Below are 18,177 nucleotides of genomic sequence, written 5' to 3'. Positions count from 1 at the left end.
AGAAATTCAGTGAAATTGTCCCTGCAATTTATCTGTCCACAAATAGGGTGGAGAATTTCAAGAGGCCATTTGTTCACAGCTCTACTTCAAACAGAGGACACCTTCAAACAGAGGACTGTCCTCTGTAAAGTAGGACACATGGCCACACTATCCAACAGTCCATAGGGTGGCAAGTCTTGCAATGATGCCTCCTCCTTCTCATATTGGTTGATTTGTATTGTGTGCCTTCATTTAAAATATCTTCATTTGACCTTCCACTGTAAGTTCTCTGTGATGGCTTACAAATCTAAACATTAATGTCACCCATTTAACATCCTCTAACAACATAAGTCATTGAACATCAAAAGTAATCAGATGCTGCGAAATGCCTGGGGAAAACAGAATTTTAACCTGCCCCCTAAAAAACTAGATTCCAGCACAACGTGTGTGTGTGTGTGTGTGTGTGGCAGGGGGTGGGGCAAAAACTCAACAAAGAGTATAATCTTTGCTGGTCCCTGAAGTATTGTATCAAAGGGATAATTCCCTTTCATGTTGCCTCTTTGGTGTGACCCAATTGCCTTAATTATAGAACCACTTCCTGCAAACCTACATTTCTCCCACCCCCACAAGACTACGAGGCCTGTTGCAAATATTTCCCCTTACTTTCCTTCCTCCCCTTAGCCCTGGAAATGCAATTGCCATGTTCTAGGGTAAGCGATTGGAGTGGAAAGTTCCATCATGGTAAAAGAGGGAAGGAGAATTGATGGCCATTTGGAGATGGACCTCATCTGATGTTATGGATTGCTGGCTTGATCCTATAGAAAATTCCCCCCTTCTCAAGCTACTTCTAGGTGATTAAGCTAGCTGGAGAATTCAAACTGGTTTGTGATTTGTTGAATATTTGGGTTTTGCCTTTGGACAAGAAATTAAAGTGTGACATCTTTTTCCTCTGGTCTTGAAAATTGTGCTAGACTTTAAGTATGTCATCATTTAACACTATGGACAATTGAATCTCTCTGTCAGTAGTCACACACACACACACACACACACACACACGTGCACGTCTCTTATGGCTTGTACGATGCCTTTGAAAAACTAGCCTAGGGGGAATTAAACTCATAACTCTATAAAGCTCCAAAATTATTTAATTAGACAGTGATCTCAGCATCATGAGTCAGGAGTCCAGGACCACAATTTGCAACTTCCTGCTATGTAATTGTCTTCTGACTCACAATTCTTTGGTGAGAAGTGATTACACCTTCCCTGTTTAAGCAAAGTGATACTGGTTTCCCATTACCAATAAATCTTGTTTTTCATATACGTGACCAGAAATTTAGTTCCAGTGTTCTCGTTTTCACACGCTTACTGAGAGAAATTGCCCAAATGACATATATCGTCTTTATATTGCAGTGCTCACACCAGACAATATGCCACTCAGGGCAGAGTAAGTAGTTATATAAGGTCAGCCAGGCCCCTATTGGTTCCTCAGGTCACCTGGTCTGGCTTGGCTGATAAAGCTGCGGCAGTACCACCTCTGGCCATTACAGGGGTGGTGCTGAAGGGTAGTAGAACTCAGGCTGGAAGCCCTTCTTGCCTGACAGCTGCCCTGGTGGGGTAGGGAGTAAGGCACCTGGACTCTGCAGCCAGAGTCCTTGGTTTGAGATCCCTGGTGCCTTACAGTGCCCTGGTGGCTATCTGCACTCTGGCCACCACCTGCTGAGTGGAGGATCCCAACATCACCTCTGAAAAGTGCTTTGAAACTTTGGATGGTTCTGAATACAGTGACCAGGCTATTAACTGGACTGGCCATTTTGATCACATCACCCCAGGGCTTAAAGATCTTCAGTGCCTTCCTGCTTGTTTCCAGATACAATTCACTAAGTGCCAGTGTTTTTTGTTTATGTGCGTCCCACCTTTTTTCCACAATGGGACTCAAGACGACGTATGTAGTGTTCGCAGGCAGTCTCCCACACTGGCACCACTGAGATGAGACCTGAAAGAACTTTTATCAAAGGTCCATCTAGTTAAGACCTACACTGGCCAACCAGATGCCTCTGAGAAGCAGAACATGAGCAAAATAGCACCCATCCAGTCTAATCTCACTGTGATTGTATGCATGACTGCATCAAGGTAGCTTTGTGAAGATTGTTCCTAATGCACACGTGCACTTGAGCGCATTGCTCAAACCCCACCTCAGTCTCAGTGTCAAGAGCCTGGTCCAGTTCCCCACCCAGGAGTGTCAGACCTGGCCAGTTCCTCCACTTCTGACTCAAGTCCAGGGCCATGGCTGTTGTTGATCAAAGAGCCAGTGTGGTGTAATGGTTAGAGCAGGGGTAGGTAAGCTGGTACACTCTAGATGTTTCAGACTACTACTCCCATAAACCTTAGCCGATGTGGCCAATGACCAAGTTTTATGGGAGTTGTAGTCCAAAACAACTGGAGGGCACCAGGTTGCTGACCCCTGGGTTAGAAGGTCAGACTAGGTATGGGGAGACCTAGGCTGAAATCCACACTCAGCCATGAAGCTCACTAGATGCCATTTCTCATCCTAGCTTACCTGACAGGGTTGTCATGCTGCAATTCTTGGAAGAAAGATGAACTATAAATGGAAAAAATAAAATCAGAGGAGAGGGACCAGTGTTCTAACTCAATACAAGGGAGCTATAGATGGTTGTTTGTCCTTTTCTGTGAGATAGGCTGAGATGTTGGAAGTGATGTTGGCTGAGAAGAACACAGGTTGCGGGGAGGGAAGGAGGGGGATGTTTCATTTCCCCTCACCTATGTGCCCCATGTAATGTTAAAAATAGGCCCCATTCACCCACTTTATAAATGAACAGGACAGGCATGTGAATAAACAAACATGGGTGCCTTGGTTGGCATCTAATTTGGCCCTTACTCTCAATCTTCAGTCAGCACAGATCCTAACTCCTGTTGGTGTTCCCAACTTTCCATTATTTCGAAATGTCCCTCATGGCTTGGGCAAAACAACCAAACCTTGAACAACTTAAGAAAAAAATGTCTTGGGATACAGGTGCGCCACGGACCATCTCCTTTCTTGTACATTTGCCCATGCAGTAAGATCTTCCCCAGAGGCCTTCTCCAGGTCCCATCACCACCAGAAGTATGGTAGTTAGTGATGGGAGTCAAGGACTTTTCTGTAGTAAGTAGCACCTGGCTCTGGAACTCTCTCCCCAGAAAGGTTTGTATGCATCAAGTTTGCTGTATATTCCGTGCTAGGTGAAAATCTTCTTATTGTCCTGGCTAGCCTAGATGCCCAGGGGAAGGAGCCTGTAGCAGATGCATGAATGGTTCAGTGTCAAGAAGGTGACAAGCCATAGCTCAGTGATAGAGCACCTGCTTTTCATGTAGAAGGTTCCAGGTTCAACCCCTGGCATCTCCAGATAGGGCTGGAAAAACTCCTGCCTGAAACCCCCGGGAGCTGCTGCCAGTCAGTGTTGACAATACTGGGCTAGATGGACTAAAAGTCTGGCTCACTATAAGGAAGCTTCCTGTGTTCCTGTATTTGGTAAAGCAGGGTCAGAACAGGAGCGCAGGGTCATTGTAAGGTAAGGAACTGTCAGGAGCCTCGACAGTGTACTGTGGGGCTACTGACTGGAGTGTTCCCTTACAAGGAGAGCTGTTGTCCCAGCAAGGGACTGCAAGCAACTGAGATGGCTGGAAGAACCAGAACCTTCAGAGGCTCTGCCCCTGCTGGATGCTAGCTATGGTCATATGTGTAGTCTCCTGCTCCTACGGGGGCAAGAAAGAGGAGAGGCTGTGGGAGAAACTTCTTCAGAGTCTGATATTGAGGGGAGGGTTACATCCTGTGGCCTGGAAGGTAAATAAGGAGGATTCTCCCTAAAGTGGGGTGGCTCATGCTTCATCAGACTCTGAGTCCTTCTTGGGGTGATACTGAGCCTCCAAGCCTGGGATCATGACACTTATTTTCCAAAGTCTTTTAGGGCCAAATTAGACCTGATGTTTATCATGTGGTTTGACCTAATGAGTCTGAGGCTGAAGAAGAAGAAGAAGAAGAAGATTGTCAGCATGCAGGATGGGGGGTGAGCCAGAATGTGAGTGTAGTGTGGTGGGAGGGGGCTTTAAGACTTTGCCCCTACTGTGGTTCTGTTCAGAATCCCCCTCGCATGGGCTTTCCTCCCACTATGAATAGCAGCGATTCCAATCAAGACTACAGTGGCAATAGAGGGTGAAAAACTTTCAACCATGCCAAGGAAAATCAATCCCATCCAGTTTGGACCGTGCATTTCTGTTCTTCCTTTGGATCTTATCTGGTCGTTGTGTTTTGTATAATGTGAATTAACAGTGCATTGTTTTGTAGACTCTTTTGGAAGCTGTTCGGAGAATATTCCGAACACACACACACACACACACATTCTCCCAACAGCTTCCAACAGAGCTGATATAGATAGATAGATAGATAGATAGATAGATAGATAGATAGATAGATAGATTTTCAAAGATTGGGGTATCAAATGCTTAAATAAATAGTTAAAAAATGTGCACCACTAAGACGGTACATGCAAATCAGCAAAAAAGGGCTGTAAAATCAACCTCTAAAGAGCTGAAGAGGCTCTCCTGCATTTTCAAAGTATGTTCAGACACAGGATTTCTACAAAACAGCTTTGGAATGTGGAGATAAAATCCAGTGGGATGCAGTTTCTCATTTTAACAACAAGGAAAAAAAAAAGCCATGATAGAAATGGTAATTTTATTGAAATGTATCCCCACTTATGTGTTGCCACAGCAGTGTAAATTTGGGCTCTACATGGACAACTAAAATACCTTTAAAATAACAGCTACAGAAAAACAACCCTCATAAAATTGATAGATTTTTATCATTATGGGAGAGAAAAGAGAGAGAGCGATCAGATTGATTGGTCCCGGCTACGTTTGCAAAGACCTGTGAGAAAAGCTACTGCTGCATTTTGCTTACTCTGGTTTTTCACCTGGCGCTGTCTCTTTCGATGATGTTTATGAAAAATTCCAAATATTTAACAAGAAGGAAGCGCATGCAGACACAGGGGAGCTGCCGTTGCCTGAAATATTGAGAGAGTTTTGTGGCATGTCGAGCTTTCATTCTGCCCTAGATGCTGCAACCTCGCAGCTTCAAACTGCTACAGAATGTAAGAATGGCCACACACATTTCTCATGCATGCAGAATAGGCAATATTCAGATTATGCTGTCGCTGAAAGCATAGTTAAAAGTTTCTTTTTTCCAAAGGAGGAAGCCGTTACTTATGGACTCCTGAATCATGGAAGTGATAATGTGCTTCACCTATATCTCCATGGCTGCTACAGACAAAAGGGAGCACTTGTTCACACAATGCAGAATTAATTGGGGGAGATACTGACCACGAAATGTGGTGATGGCCGCTGCCTTACATGGCTTTGAAAGGTAGAGTTGTGTGCAAATGGCATCACAAAATTCTCCAGAGTATTGGTGGGCAGAGAAATTGGGGGAACAATTTCACCAGATTTCTCCAAGGGGAGGAGAAATTCTTCAGCAGTTTCTCATAGATAGGACTCACAATTGGCAGGGGTTGTGGTACAGCTTCTTTCTTTTTTCCTGAGGGTTTTTGTTTTTTTCCTGCTGCCACTATAAGTGTTGAGGCTTCCACTTTTCTGCATCATTCTCAGGGCATTTTATAATTTATTTTGGTGGTGTTTTTGAGCTTACCTAATCCATGCAATGTGGTGAAGGGTGTTGTGTGTGTGTGTGTTTTCCTTCTATTACATGTCTCCCAATTGCTCTGCAGCCTCCCAGGCGGCCTGTGCTTCCTGATCTGAAAAAGCCCTATGGCAGGAATGATTTTATTATGTCTTCCCTAGGGGTGTACGAACCCCACCTACCTGAGTCCGCCAGGGGGTCCATGAGGGGGGAGGCGATCCATTCCTCCCCCCCTGGAATCCTCCCCAGTCGGCTCCGCTCCACGGCGAGTCCGCGGAGCCTCCAGCTGGGTCCGTCTGCTGCTGGACTGCCAGATTGCGGACACAAATGATGTCCAACGTAGTGGACACCATTTGCGTCCCTGCTCTTTGCCATGACAGGCTACGTAAATCTTTTTACTACATAAATCCGGCCTCATTGGAGTCCACTGTGGAATTCTCCGGAATCCCTAGTCTTCCCCTGGGCTTTAAATGAAGTGTGGGAAGCTGAGGAGGCTACAGGCTGCCACAGAGGTGATTGTACAATGAAAGACAGGACACTTCTTGTGCACACTCCTTGGCCATCTCCTAAGTAAGGTAAGGACAAGAACCCTGAACCCAACCCATGAGAATTTCTCTAAAATGTTTATTTTATTTTTTTTAATTATTATTTATTTCATTTCTATACCACCCAATAGCCGAAGCTGTCTAGGCAGTTCACAAAAATTAAAACAAAGGAAATTTCTTCTCCTTTGAATTTCTTTTGGAAAACAATTTCTTTTCTGTCAAATTGAATGAGAATGGTAAAAAAAAAAGGAGGGGGGGAGAAATTTTTGGCACAGCGCTATTGAAAGGGATTTGTAGGGGTGGACGAAAGTCCCTTACCTGTTGTCGAAGGACGTTCGCGGTGGGGGGGAGGCACTTCGCTGCTCCCCCCGCGAAGTTCAGGCCGAGGGGGGAGGCTTCCCGCCTTGCCCCGGCCGAAATTCAGGCCGGGGGGGAGGCTTCCCGCCTCGCACCAGCCGAAATTCAGGCCGGGGAGGAGGCTTCCCGCCTCGCCTGGCCGCGAACGCGAACGTTTTTTTTTTTTAAAAAAACGCCCCCTGATAGGCTACGTGACGATTCACGTAGCCTATCACGGCTGACTTTGCAGATCTAGCCGTGATAGGCTACGTAAATCGTCACGTAGCCTATCACGGGTGACTTAAAAAAAAAAAAGCGCGTACGGCTAATGGCGGCCCCCATAGGGAGCCGCCATTCGCGTTCCTTATTTGGTCGCTGTAGTCTACGTTAAGATTACGTAGACTACGGCAAAAATAAGGGCAACACTATTTGCGTTGCCCTTATTTTCGAGTAGTCTACGTAAAGATTTACGTAGACTACAGCGACCAAACAAGGAACGTGAATGGCGGCTCCCTATGGGGGAGCCTCCTCCCCGGCCTGAATTTCGGCCGGGCGAGGCGGGAAGCCTCCCCCCCCCCGGCCTGAACTTCGGGGGGAGCAGCGAAGCGCCTCCCCCCCACCGCGAAGCAAGCTGCGAGACCAGGTAAGTGGCTTTCGTGCACCCCTAGTGTGTTTGTTCAACTGGAAGCAACTGTAAATCTGAGAGCCTATGTACAGGTGCAGGTGAGTTAAACTGACTTGCAACAGGCTGCTCTAGGTTTTTTGTAAGAATCACGAATTTGTGGTTAGAGAATCTTTTTCTTTGGTCCATTGTAGTTTTTCCAACATATTGCATACAACATCTCTTTTTTTTCTTCTTCAATTAAATGAATTACATTAGTGGAAATGCATGTTCCCGATTGTCTAATGGAGTAGACAAGCCAGCCTGGTGTAGTGGTGAGAGTGTTGGACTGGGAGATGGGAGATCTGGGTTTTAGTCCCCACTAAGCCATGGAAGCTCACTGGGTGACTTTGGGCCAATCACAGACTCTCAGCCCAAAGTACCTCACAGGGTTGTTGTTGTGAGAATAAAATGGAGACGAGGAAGATAATGTAAGCCTCCTTGGATTCCTTACAAGAGAAAAAAGGTGGGATATAAATGAAATAAATAAATAAGTTTTGTTAGTAACTGTGCTCCTAAAAGAAATGTCCTAAAAGAAATTGGAGGTAACTGCAGGTAATGTAACACATTGGTGTGATCTTGGGTTGCAAATACCTTGTTTAAGTGCTGTTGAACTAAAAAATTATGCAAATTGTATACATAGCTATAGATGTAGATATAGATATATAGATATTGAGATATATAGATAGAGAGGTTGGTGTAAAGTGGCTCAACAGCAAAGCAAAAAGGAGGCTCTGAATCCACTATGGATGCAGTCAGTCCTAAGTTAAAATATATATAACAAAAAAAATAGGTAGCTTAACAACGGGGCAGGGGGGCGGTGAGAGAGAGAGAGAGAGAGAGAAATGTTTCGTCTTTCACCCTCATCAGTAGCTATTGGTGAGGGCAGAAACTGAAACATATACAGTATATATATACTCTGTTGTTAGTCGTGTGTGTGTGTGTGTGTATCCATGAATGATTAAGAACTGGCACTTATTTTCCAGTCTAGATTGGGTTATTGTGAACCATACAGTCTTGACACATCAACCTTATTGAAGCTTTGCATGGCTTGATCATTGACAAAGGACACTGGTGGGCAATGAGGCTTGTCTTTGTCCAGTGACACATTGAACATACCTTGCCTTGCACACATAGACACACTCTGCAGGAACTGGCTTGACTAGTCTTCTTCTGGGGTTCAGGAGACTTCAGGAGAACCCATTGGTTTTGGCTTGAAGATGGTTAAGAGGTGAGTGGGGGTGGACTGAAGCTGCCATGAATCTAGGATGTCCTGCTTGTGTGCTTGCTCCTTGGCCCCAGGATATTTCTTCAGTCTCTATATTAATAATCCAATGGATTATACACCATGAGTCTCTCTCCAGTACTCTCTCCCCCAAGGGAAACTGGCCTGCCAAACACTGCATGGGGCTTCACACTGCTTGGGGAAGGGGATGCACAAAGTCACATGCCTGCGGCAAAGTTAGTGCGTAGCTATGTTCAGGAGCAATGTGTTGGACCACAACCTAGGACAGCTCCCAAGTTGTAGGGACAAGGGAGCTGTGCAGTTCCTGATCTGATCTGACCTAGCTTGAGGAAGCTCTCCTTTCTGGATAAATTGAAGCTTAGGCTGCCTCTCTTGATATCGTGTCTGTAAATCCTCCCCACTAGCCCATGTGGCTGTTATTAAAAGTTGGGAGTGGGGCCCGGGTGCGGTTCTTACCATGAGAATGTTTGGTTTCCCATTCCAAGAGTTCTTTCAGCCTGTGGACAAGATACCTCACTTGTATAAATGGAGGTCTCTTACGACCTGTTTTGGGGAGCAGCATTTCCCATCAAACTACCTATTAGAATTCAGGTGGGGAATCTTTAATCTGTCAAAGGCTGCATTTCCTCAGGGGTAATCTGTTCGTGACCATATTCTGGCCATAGGTGGGGCCAAAGCCAAGAGTGGGTGGAGTCAGACCCAAGAGTGGGTGGGCCTTTCTCTCTCTCTCTCTGACATACCCTGTCTCTTCCCCACATCTTCCTCCCCACCCACTGCTTGGGAAGGGACAGGTCACTCCTGTCAGAGATCTGAACCGATTGCTTTTAGAGGGCTTTTGAAATGAGGCCAAGGACTGCATGCAGTCCTACGTGGTATGTTGCCCACCCTGCATAGGAACATAGGGAGGTACTTATAAGCTGCTTATAAGTTTCCAGTGCCTGAGGCAGAGGTCTTTCCCATTACTTGCCACCCAATGCCTTTTAAAACTAGAAATTTGAGGGATTGAGAATCTGGGAGCTCCTGCATACAAAGCAGATATTCTACTGCCATGTAGGGATGGGTGAATCCATCAGTTTTGCTTTCTCCCACATTTGCTTTTTTAAAACCTCAAGTTATTTCTCTCCTGAATATGGACTTTGTGAATTTTGGTAAGTTATCATCAAAAATGAACTGAAACTGAAAGGTCACCCAGCTGCTCGAGCTAAATGCAGTAGGTACAATGATTCCCATCATGGAGAGGGCCATGCCATAGGTGCCTGTCATATAGCTGTTAAAGATGAGGAGCCTTTCAGAAAAAAGAGGTGGCAACTGTAATTTAGCAGTAACATGTTTGAATGCCCAGGGATTCATAGCCTGACTTTGAAGAGCTAAGCACTCAAAAGTCCTGGGCCTGGATGGACAAATCTGTCCATTTCTCCCACATCATCATCATCATCATCATCAAACCTTAAGTTCTTGTTATTTCAAATATGGAGAACTGAGAATTTCAGTAAATTCTGATCAAAATTGAACCAAAAACAGATTCTCACCCATTCCTGCTACTAAGCTGTGCTCCCCCTCCATGTTGTTCACCAGTGTCTTTCTGCCCAGGATGAGTGATGCTTCTTGTGTCATTGATTTCATTCTCTTCCCTTTCTGTTGTGGTGGCAGAACCCATGAGGGCCCCCAAAGGCCTTGCCTTTGCAGAGATCCAGTCCAGGCAGCTGACTCTCCAGTGGGAACCCCTGGGCTACAACCTGACCCGTTGTCACACGTATACTGTCACGCTCTGCTATCGCTATGCCGTGGGCACGGGCCACAACCAGACCTTCCGGGAATGTGTGAAGATGGAGCACAATGCCAACCACTACACCATCAAGAATCTGCTGCCTTACAAAAACGTCCACGTCAAACTCATCCTCTCCAACCCTGAGGGCCGGAAAGAAGGCAAAGAGATGATATTTCAGACTGACGAAGATGGTGAGTGTGGCATCTTGAATTTGCAGGGGTGGGAGGAGATGCAGATAGCTTTCCTCCCTCTGGTATCAAGAAACTGTTCTCCCCAAGGGAGCAGGAGGAGGGGGACTTATTAAAAACCCATAGAAAACCACGGTTACATACTGCTAGATTAATGAAGCTAATTGGTTGAGGATAATTCATGAAGACATAAGCATCAGTGCAGCTGGCAGAATCTTCCAGGTGTCTTCCCCTGCAGACTCAGTGAAGAGGGGTGGAGGGAGTCAAGTTGGGAGCCTATGAGCCTAAGAGGGGTGGAGGGAGTCAAGTTTCATGAGCCTATGACTCCTGAAACATCCCCTTCCCCCCAAAAAAAGCATGAAGGGCAGAACGATGTGTGCAGTGCGGCCTGTCCCAAGCTACCCCCCTAAGGTAGTCTGTTACCCTCAAGTGTGACAGTGGACAATGCTGTTCCTTCACCAGTGCTGAAGTAAGATTCAATTGCCAATCCCATCTGTTTCTGTACATGAAGTTTGGGTGGGGTGCACCATATTGCCCATCACCTCAGGCAGCAAAATCTTGGGGCAGCCCTGATAGCCTGTCTCCTCAAATTTTGGGTAGGATGTTATAGATGAACCTAGTGAGCATATTATGAGAGCCAGTTCCTGGTCCCACCTCCACATTTTTCATGGTTTTGGAACCTTCCTTGAGCCCTTTCCTTGTGTCACAGAGACTTTGTTAATCTCCCAGACAGCTGGGGTTAACTTCTGCTGGGCCATTCTATATCTCTGAGACCCAAAGCATGCATTAGTTTAAAAACATAGCTAGCAACAATGTCTCCCCCTGCCCCCTTTTTTTCTTTTTCCTCTAGAGTAAGCACAGGATTCCAAATCCAGATTGCAGCCCTAGCATCAGGGATAACGGGGGCTTTGCCCTTCATTACGGGCCTGATGTCTGCAATGTATATTTCCAAATAGTGATCCATTAAAGTAGACTGGGACCGCAGTGGAGGGGGAATTTTAAAGCCCCCTACTCCTCACACTAGAGTCCAGATTGGGACTTCTGCACTTACTCTAGAGTAAAACAACAACACACATAGCTGCTAGCTACGTTTTTAAGGTAAGGTGTGTCTTGGCACACTGAAGATGCATTCTGCTTCATAGGATGGTCATTTTTACTGCAAGCAGATTGATGAATGCTATGATCTTCATGAGAAGATGTGATGGTGAGATATGATGATTATTCCTTTGCAGGAGTGTGTGTGTGTTTGGGTGGGGCATGGGGGGCTGTTCTAGAACCTTTGTCCTACCACCATATGGCTGACTATACCATCTGAGTGAGAGCTGGCTTTTATAGAGAAATTGTTGTTGTTGTAAACTACCCCAAACATTGTAGATGAAGTAGGATATGAATATTTGGGAGGGAGGGAGGGAGGAAAAGGCAACAAGAAGGATAAATGGAGCATAGAAGAAAGGATAAATGGAGGAAGGAATGGAGCAGAAGGAAGACTAGACCAATACAACCAGTGTATGTGAGAAGTCCTACACAAGCATTTGAAAAATTTGTGTTTGCATGGTCAGTTTTCAGAGTGGGGTAGCCTCTGTTCTAGTGTCAAACCAACATTTAGGGCTTAACCCATCAGTTGTTCTGAATCTAATGTCCTTCCATTTAGTAAATCCATTTCTTCAAGGAGACCTCATTGATGAGAAAATGTTAAAAAAAGAAATTATTTGGGGCGATACTGTGGTGCAGGACAGCAATTCAGTGCTGTTACCATGGTTACAAGTAGGACTTATTTATACATGCATGAGACCAGCCGATTATTGTTCTTTTCTTCTCCCTTCTCCTGCTTCTCTTCCCTTCTCTTATCTTAGAGTTATTAGAACAAGCTGAGCACCTGGTCCTGGAGGCAAGAGTGAGGCTGGGATACAAGAATCCTTGTGGGGCCGAGAGGAAAGGAGGGAGGGGATGTGGATGGTGGGGAGAGCTTGGAGGGAAGAGCATCCACTTGATTCTCTTCCTGTAATTCAGAATCTGATTTAAATGGAATGAACGTCCACATGACATGGAAATGAAGGAACTTGATGAGCTGGGTATGGTGGACTGCTGGAAGGGGATAGGCTAAGATGGTCAGCTTTTCCAAGCGAACCAATCCCTGGTCTACACATGCAGCAGAACAAGGAAGGAATGAGGTGCAAGAATACCGGCATGGTAGAATGGACCATACAACTTCACACTGCAGGAGGTGGGATGGTGGGAATCACCATTCTGAATGCTCTCCTAACGGGAGAGGGCAGGGGAAACCTCCCTGCAAATAGAAAACTAGTGAAGCTGGGAGCAGGGTGAGCTAGAAACATTCTTCTTAACAAGCTGGCTGTTGCAAGGAGTTTTGACCTGGGGCAGTGGGGGGTTTATTAAAACATGGTGTCCCTCCCCCTCCCCACTGGCAGCCTGAAGTGGTACATTCAGTTCTGCAGAATTCTGCCGCTTGAGAAGAATGGGCCCAGAGATGCATGCTAAGCTGTGGTGGGTGTCAAATCCCACCTCAGTTTTTCTATTTTTGGGAAGTTTATATTTCATTACAGAGGCTTCTTTTCAGAGCAGACCATTTCCCTTTCATCTTTTTGTAAAGCATATCAAAGCTTAATAACAATAACAACAATTATTCTAATTAGTACCTTGTTCTCAGCTGGCGCCTTTCATCTTTTGATCTCAAATGCCAATTAATTAGTGCTCACAACACCTCTGTGAGGTAGATATTAATGGCGACAAAAGGCCCAGAGGTCAGCTTGTCTCTGATGTCTGCTCTGTGTAGACGGTTCATTACTTCTGACCTGAATAAGTGCTGTTTCATATCGCAAAGGACAATTCCCCAATTCTTTTGCTGATAATAGGGGCACGCAGCTTGAATGGCGTTTTTGAATTAAAATGTTCCTGTGGTGTGCCTGTGTGTATGGTCCCACGTGGAACAATTCTGAGCCAAAGGGCATCAAGGCCCCAGGTCCAGCTTATAGAATTCTACCAGGAGGGTGAGCTGCCAACACTGACATTGTTAATGTCATTCTCACAGAAATCCATCAGGAATCGCACAGAAAGGTAGGTTCTGTCATCATTTTGCTTCCCAGTAGTGTCGCCCAACAAGATTTTTGAATGGTGATGGTTAGCTTGCCATCCTAGGATCATTCCTTGGCTCATGTCCCAGTCCTGGCTAGGGATGAACAGACCAGTTTTTCATATGTTCAGTCACAAGTCCATTCCAGGGGTAGGCAACTGTTTTGGTCCCATAGGCACATTTGGCAATTTGGGAAACTGTCCTGGGCACTACCACAAAATGGCTGGCATGGGAGGTGTGGCTAGTGACAAATGACAAGTAACCTGCCCAGATGAAGTGGGGTCTGACCCATAACACACACAGATGTTCTCTCTCTCTCTCTCTCTCTCTCACACACACACACATACACACACACGCACACACAGACACTCACACACACAACCCCCCTCTCTTTTCTTCATTTCCTAAGAATGTCTCCAAACCCCATCATGTAGCTCAGAGACATACATAGGAAATTCAGATGGCAGCAGCTGGAGGCCCTCACTTTGCTTTGAAGCAATCCCAGATGGCAGTAAGAAAATGTGTAAATTAAAACACCACCAACTAAGTGGGAAGGGTAGGGCACCTTGGTGGCACCAAGAAAGGTGTCTGGGGGCAGATTGGTGCTCATGGGCAGCAGATTCTCTACCCCTGGTCCATTCCATCCCATTTCTGCATCAGTCTGTGAATTTAAGACATATCCATACACATTTAAGTTGAATGATTTCCCTCCCCTAACATACAAATTTTTGTACAGGCTTAAGTAGGGATATATAGATTGTGTAAAATCTGTTCCATCTGTGTTTTGCAGACTTTCAGGCACCTTTCTTTCCAGAGTCCACCCACCAATGGAATTGGATTTTCATTTAGTTTCCAAATTTGCATGGATGTGGATTTGCGCAAATGTGAATTTGTGTGACAGTGCACATGCAAAAATGTGCAAGGTCTCCCCAAAATGCACAAGTTCCCACAAAATGCACATTTTCATGGTATAGCCTATGGGGGAAATGCACATTTTTGGCACATTTTTTATTTTTTTATGTACTTTTCTATGATGAAATTTGTGTAAAATCCCCCAAAGTTAGAAAAATGGTCTGCAAGTCCATGGAACCTGCCCATCGGGGAAAATATGGTCTGCTGCAGAATCCATGATTTGGATTCATAAAAATCCGAACTTATTTGGTTCCACTGTAGATTTCTCCAACATCCCTGGTTTTAAGTTTGGTTTGTCTTGATCGTCAAGAACGGTTTTTTTTTTTCCTTTTAACTTTGCATGAAAACTCACACATTTTTTTGCAGGTCTCCTAATAAATGCATTTCTTTGGTATGTGATTTTACCTAATATACGCATTTTTTGCAAGCTGTTTTAAAAACATTTTTAACATTATGTTCCCTAACATATGCATTTTTTTATGCACCTTTTGATTTGAGAACTCCACTGGAAAATTGGGAAAACTGTGAATTTCAAATGACAACTGAGTTTCAGTTTGTGTATTAGTTCCAAAGTGTGAAATTAGGAATTAGGCAATTTACATGAAAATGCAAACTGAACAAATTTCTGCCCCATCGCTGTTTCCGATCTGTGTATTAGTCTGGGAAGTGCGAGTTAGGTTGGTTCACTTTAAAATGCAGACTGAATGAGACTGCTATGCTTCCCTAGTCCTAGGCAAAGAGCAGGGATGCAAATGGCGTAGCAGACGCCATTTGCATCGCACTCTTTTTGGTGATAGGCTATGTAAATATTTACGAAAAGAGCAGGGATGCAAATGGCGTCGGCTATGCCGCACGCCATTTGCATCCGCAGCCTGGCAGCGGACGGAAGTCTGGCTGCGGAAGGGCCCGGCTGGCAGCTCCGCAGACTCGCCACAGAGCGGAACTGGCCGGGGAGGATTCTGGGGGGAGGGATGGATCGCTCCCCCCCCGCGGACCCCAGAGTGGACTGGTAAGTGGGGTTCATACACCCCTAGATTCAGTTGTCATTTGTTCTGAAACTAATCTATCAAAGAACAAAAGGGTACACTTTTCATTACTCCCTTTCATACCCATTAAGATCAGAATAAGAGCCATGCTGGATGAGACCTATTTATTTATTTATTTATTTGATTTATTAGCTGCCCATCTGGCTGGCTGCCCAGCCACTCTGGATGGTGTACAATACTAATAATTAATTTACGTAATCAACTGAACAAAGCAACATAACAAAACAACACTGCTCTAAAAAACCCTAACCCACCCCAAATGCCCTCCTGAACAGCCAGGTTTTTCAAGCCTGGTGGAAGCTTATCAATGAGGGGGCATGCGGAGGTCACTAGGGAGGGAATTCCACAGAGTGGGGGCCACCACAGAAAAGTCCCTCTCTCTAATCCTCACCAGCCTAACTCTCCTGGCTGATGGGCCAGATAGAAAGCCTACCAAGGCCGATCTTGTTGAGTGGCATCCCTGGTGTTGTTGGAGGCGCTCCTTAAGATAGACTGGGCCAGAACCATAACTATCTAGTCCAGCATTTTCTTCACACAGTGGCCAACCAGCTGCCTGTGGGAAACTCACTAGCAGGACATGAGTGCAATAGCACTGTCACATTCATGTTCCCCAGCAACTGGTACTGAGAGGCATCCTGTGTCAGGGGGCCCTAGTCGGCCTCTTTCAGTCTACTCCAGTAGCCAATTCCAGACACAGACAAAGGATTTTTTTCAAGGCTTTATTCCTTTTACAACTTAATAGCTATCACCAGTGACTAAGCTATGAACAGCAGAGTAACCTGTGCCCCGGGTTGGAAACAGTTGGCCTCAGTTTGAAGGAGAATCACTTGCAGACCCTGAACTTATGGGCTAGGGAGAGTCCCTCCCCTTTTCCCTTGGGTCCTCTGGATACGACCGTTGCTTGTGCGCCAAACGGGCACTACGCCTCCTTTCTGCGCCCTCCATAGCTCATTGCTCTTTGCGTCTGCATTGAGCATCCAGCCAGCCCTCCTCCCATGCTCTTTCACTCCCAGGACCGCTATCTATGTCTGAAATGCTGGCAGGAGGAATCTCTGCCAGCTGCAGGGCCTGGGAGGGATGAGCGCACTCTTTTCCCATGGACGGCTGTTCCTCCTCAGAATCAGAACTGCTCTGAGGTTCTATGGGCTCAGTGTCCACCCTGACATCCTGCTTCTAAGACTGGCAGTAATACATAGCCCCCATGATTACCAGCAGTGGATAGCCTTATCCTCCATGAATTGGTCTATGTCTCTTAGAGCTGTCTTTCCCAACCTGGTGCCCTTCGGATGTTTTGGTCTTCAACTCCCATCGGTCCCAGCTGACATGGCTAATGGTCAGGAATTCTGGGAGTTGTAGTCCAAAACATTGGCAGGGCACCAAGTTGGGGAAGGGCTGCCTTAGGGTATGTGGGAAGCTTACCTGCATACAGCAGCAAAGGCAGTCTTCTCCAGTGCCTCCTAGTGGCTGCCATTTTATGAAACCATTTTTCTCACTTGCTTCCTCCCATGACCTTCCATGGGTAAATAGATCTGGAGGGACTTACTTATGTACAGACACAGTTGTCCTTGCTTTCCAAGTGCTGGCTGTATGAAGAACCCACGATCTAGATAACAATAGCAGGATTCATAGTGTTCTGAGAACTGGATCTTGCACTGTTTTAAAGGTGCCAGCAACCAGAGATGGACTGCATTCCCAAGGGGAGCTTCAGGAAAGTAACTTTCACTAATGACTCATTATGCTTGTAAACTACTTTTTCACTGGCCAATTATTTCTCTACCTAGGTGCCAGAATGACTCAGGTTCTGAACATCTCTTGCATTAATGATAGGTTTGGCTGCATCAGAGCCTACAGATGTGGAGAGTGAGTTTTCCAAGGGTTATACTGAGGGAACTTTAGGGTAACAGTGGGCAGACTTTGGTGCTATGGAATATACTTTGATTTTTTTTTTTACTAGAATCTAGAGGTTCACTAATTAGAGCCAGTTGCAAAATAGTGTGTGTGTGTGTGTGGGGGGGGGCAGTAGAGTCATTTACCTGCTACACCACATTTCTATGGGACACGGGAAATGGGCTGTAAGTGGCAAGACCTTTGACATAGAGGTGAATCTTGCTTCCCCAGGGTTCACCATGGCAGAGTAAGCTTTAACCCAACAGTGTCCCTGAGTGTACCCTATTACTTTACCAAATCTACTCATTTGAGGGGAAAGTATAGAGGAACATAGGAAGCTGCCGTCTACTGACCATTGGTTCATCTAGCCCAGCCTTCTCCTAACTGGTGCCCTTCAGATGTTTTAGGGTTCAACTCCCATCATCCCCAGCCAGCAATAGTAGGAATGTGCAAACCCACCCCCGTCTGGTATCAGCAGGTTCCCACTGAAGTGCCACCCCCTCTGGAGCCCCCCCCCCGGACTCATGCTCAAGCCCCCATAAGCTCAGCGAGCCACCCATGCTCATCCTGCGTCCCGTCCGCTTGCACCCACCATTTTGCTGAGGATTTTTTTTGAATGAAAAAAGGAGCTGATTAAATATGTACATTTTTAATTAGCTCCTTTTTTGTAAAAAAAAAAAAATGCAGCAAAATGGCGGGCGCTCACGGGTGGGTCCAGGTGAGTGCGAGGAGCGTCCTGGGGGGTGCAAGCAGGGGCGGGTGAGGCCAGGGGCTCAGCAGGTGCGGTCCAGGGGTGGGGGTGGGGGTGGGGGGAGCCTGACAGACTCCC

The 18,177-nt window shown here is 45.9% G+C and overlaps 1 protein-coding gene across 1 annotated transcript in view; it reads left to right on the top strand.

Moving 5' to 3' along the window:
- PTPRU (protein tyrosine phosphatase receptor type U) overlaps positions 1-18,177 on the top strand; it is a 622,411-nt gene that overhangs the window by 333,006 nt on the left and 271,228 nt on the right. Inside the window, exon 8 of the mRNA XM_084815602.1 lies at positions 10,107-10,415. Coding sequence (XP_084671728.1) covers positions 10,107-10,415 — 309 coding nt within the window. The remainder of the gene's footprint in view (positions 1-10,106; positions 10,416-18,177) is intronic.

This window comes from Heloderma suspectum, chromosome 10 (assembly GCF_057233095.1).
Source record: "Heloderma suspectum isolate Gila_16-S chromosome 10, 16-S_ref, whole genome shotgun sequence".
Lineage (NCBI taxonomy): Eukaryota > Metazoa > Chordata > Lepidosauria > Squamata > Helodermatidae > Heloderma > Heloderma suspectum.
Note: the sequence above shows the minus strand (reverse complement) of the source record. Positions and strands in the feature narration are given on the sequence as shown.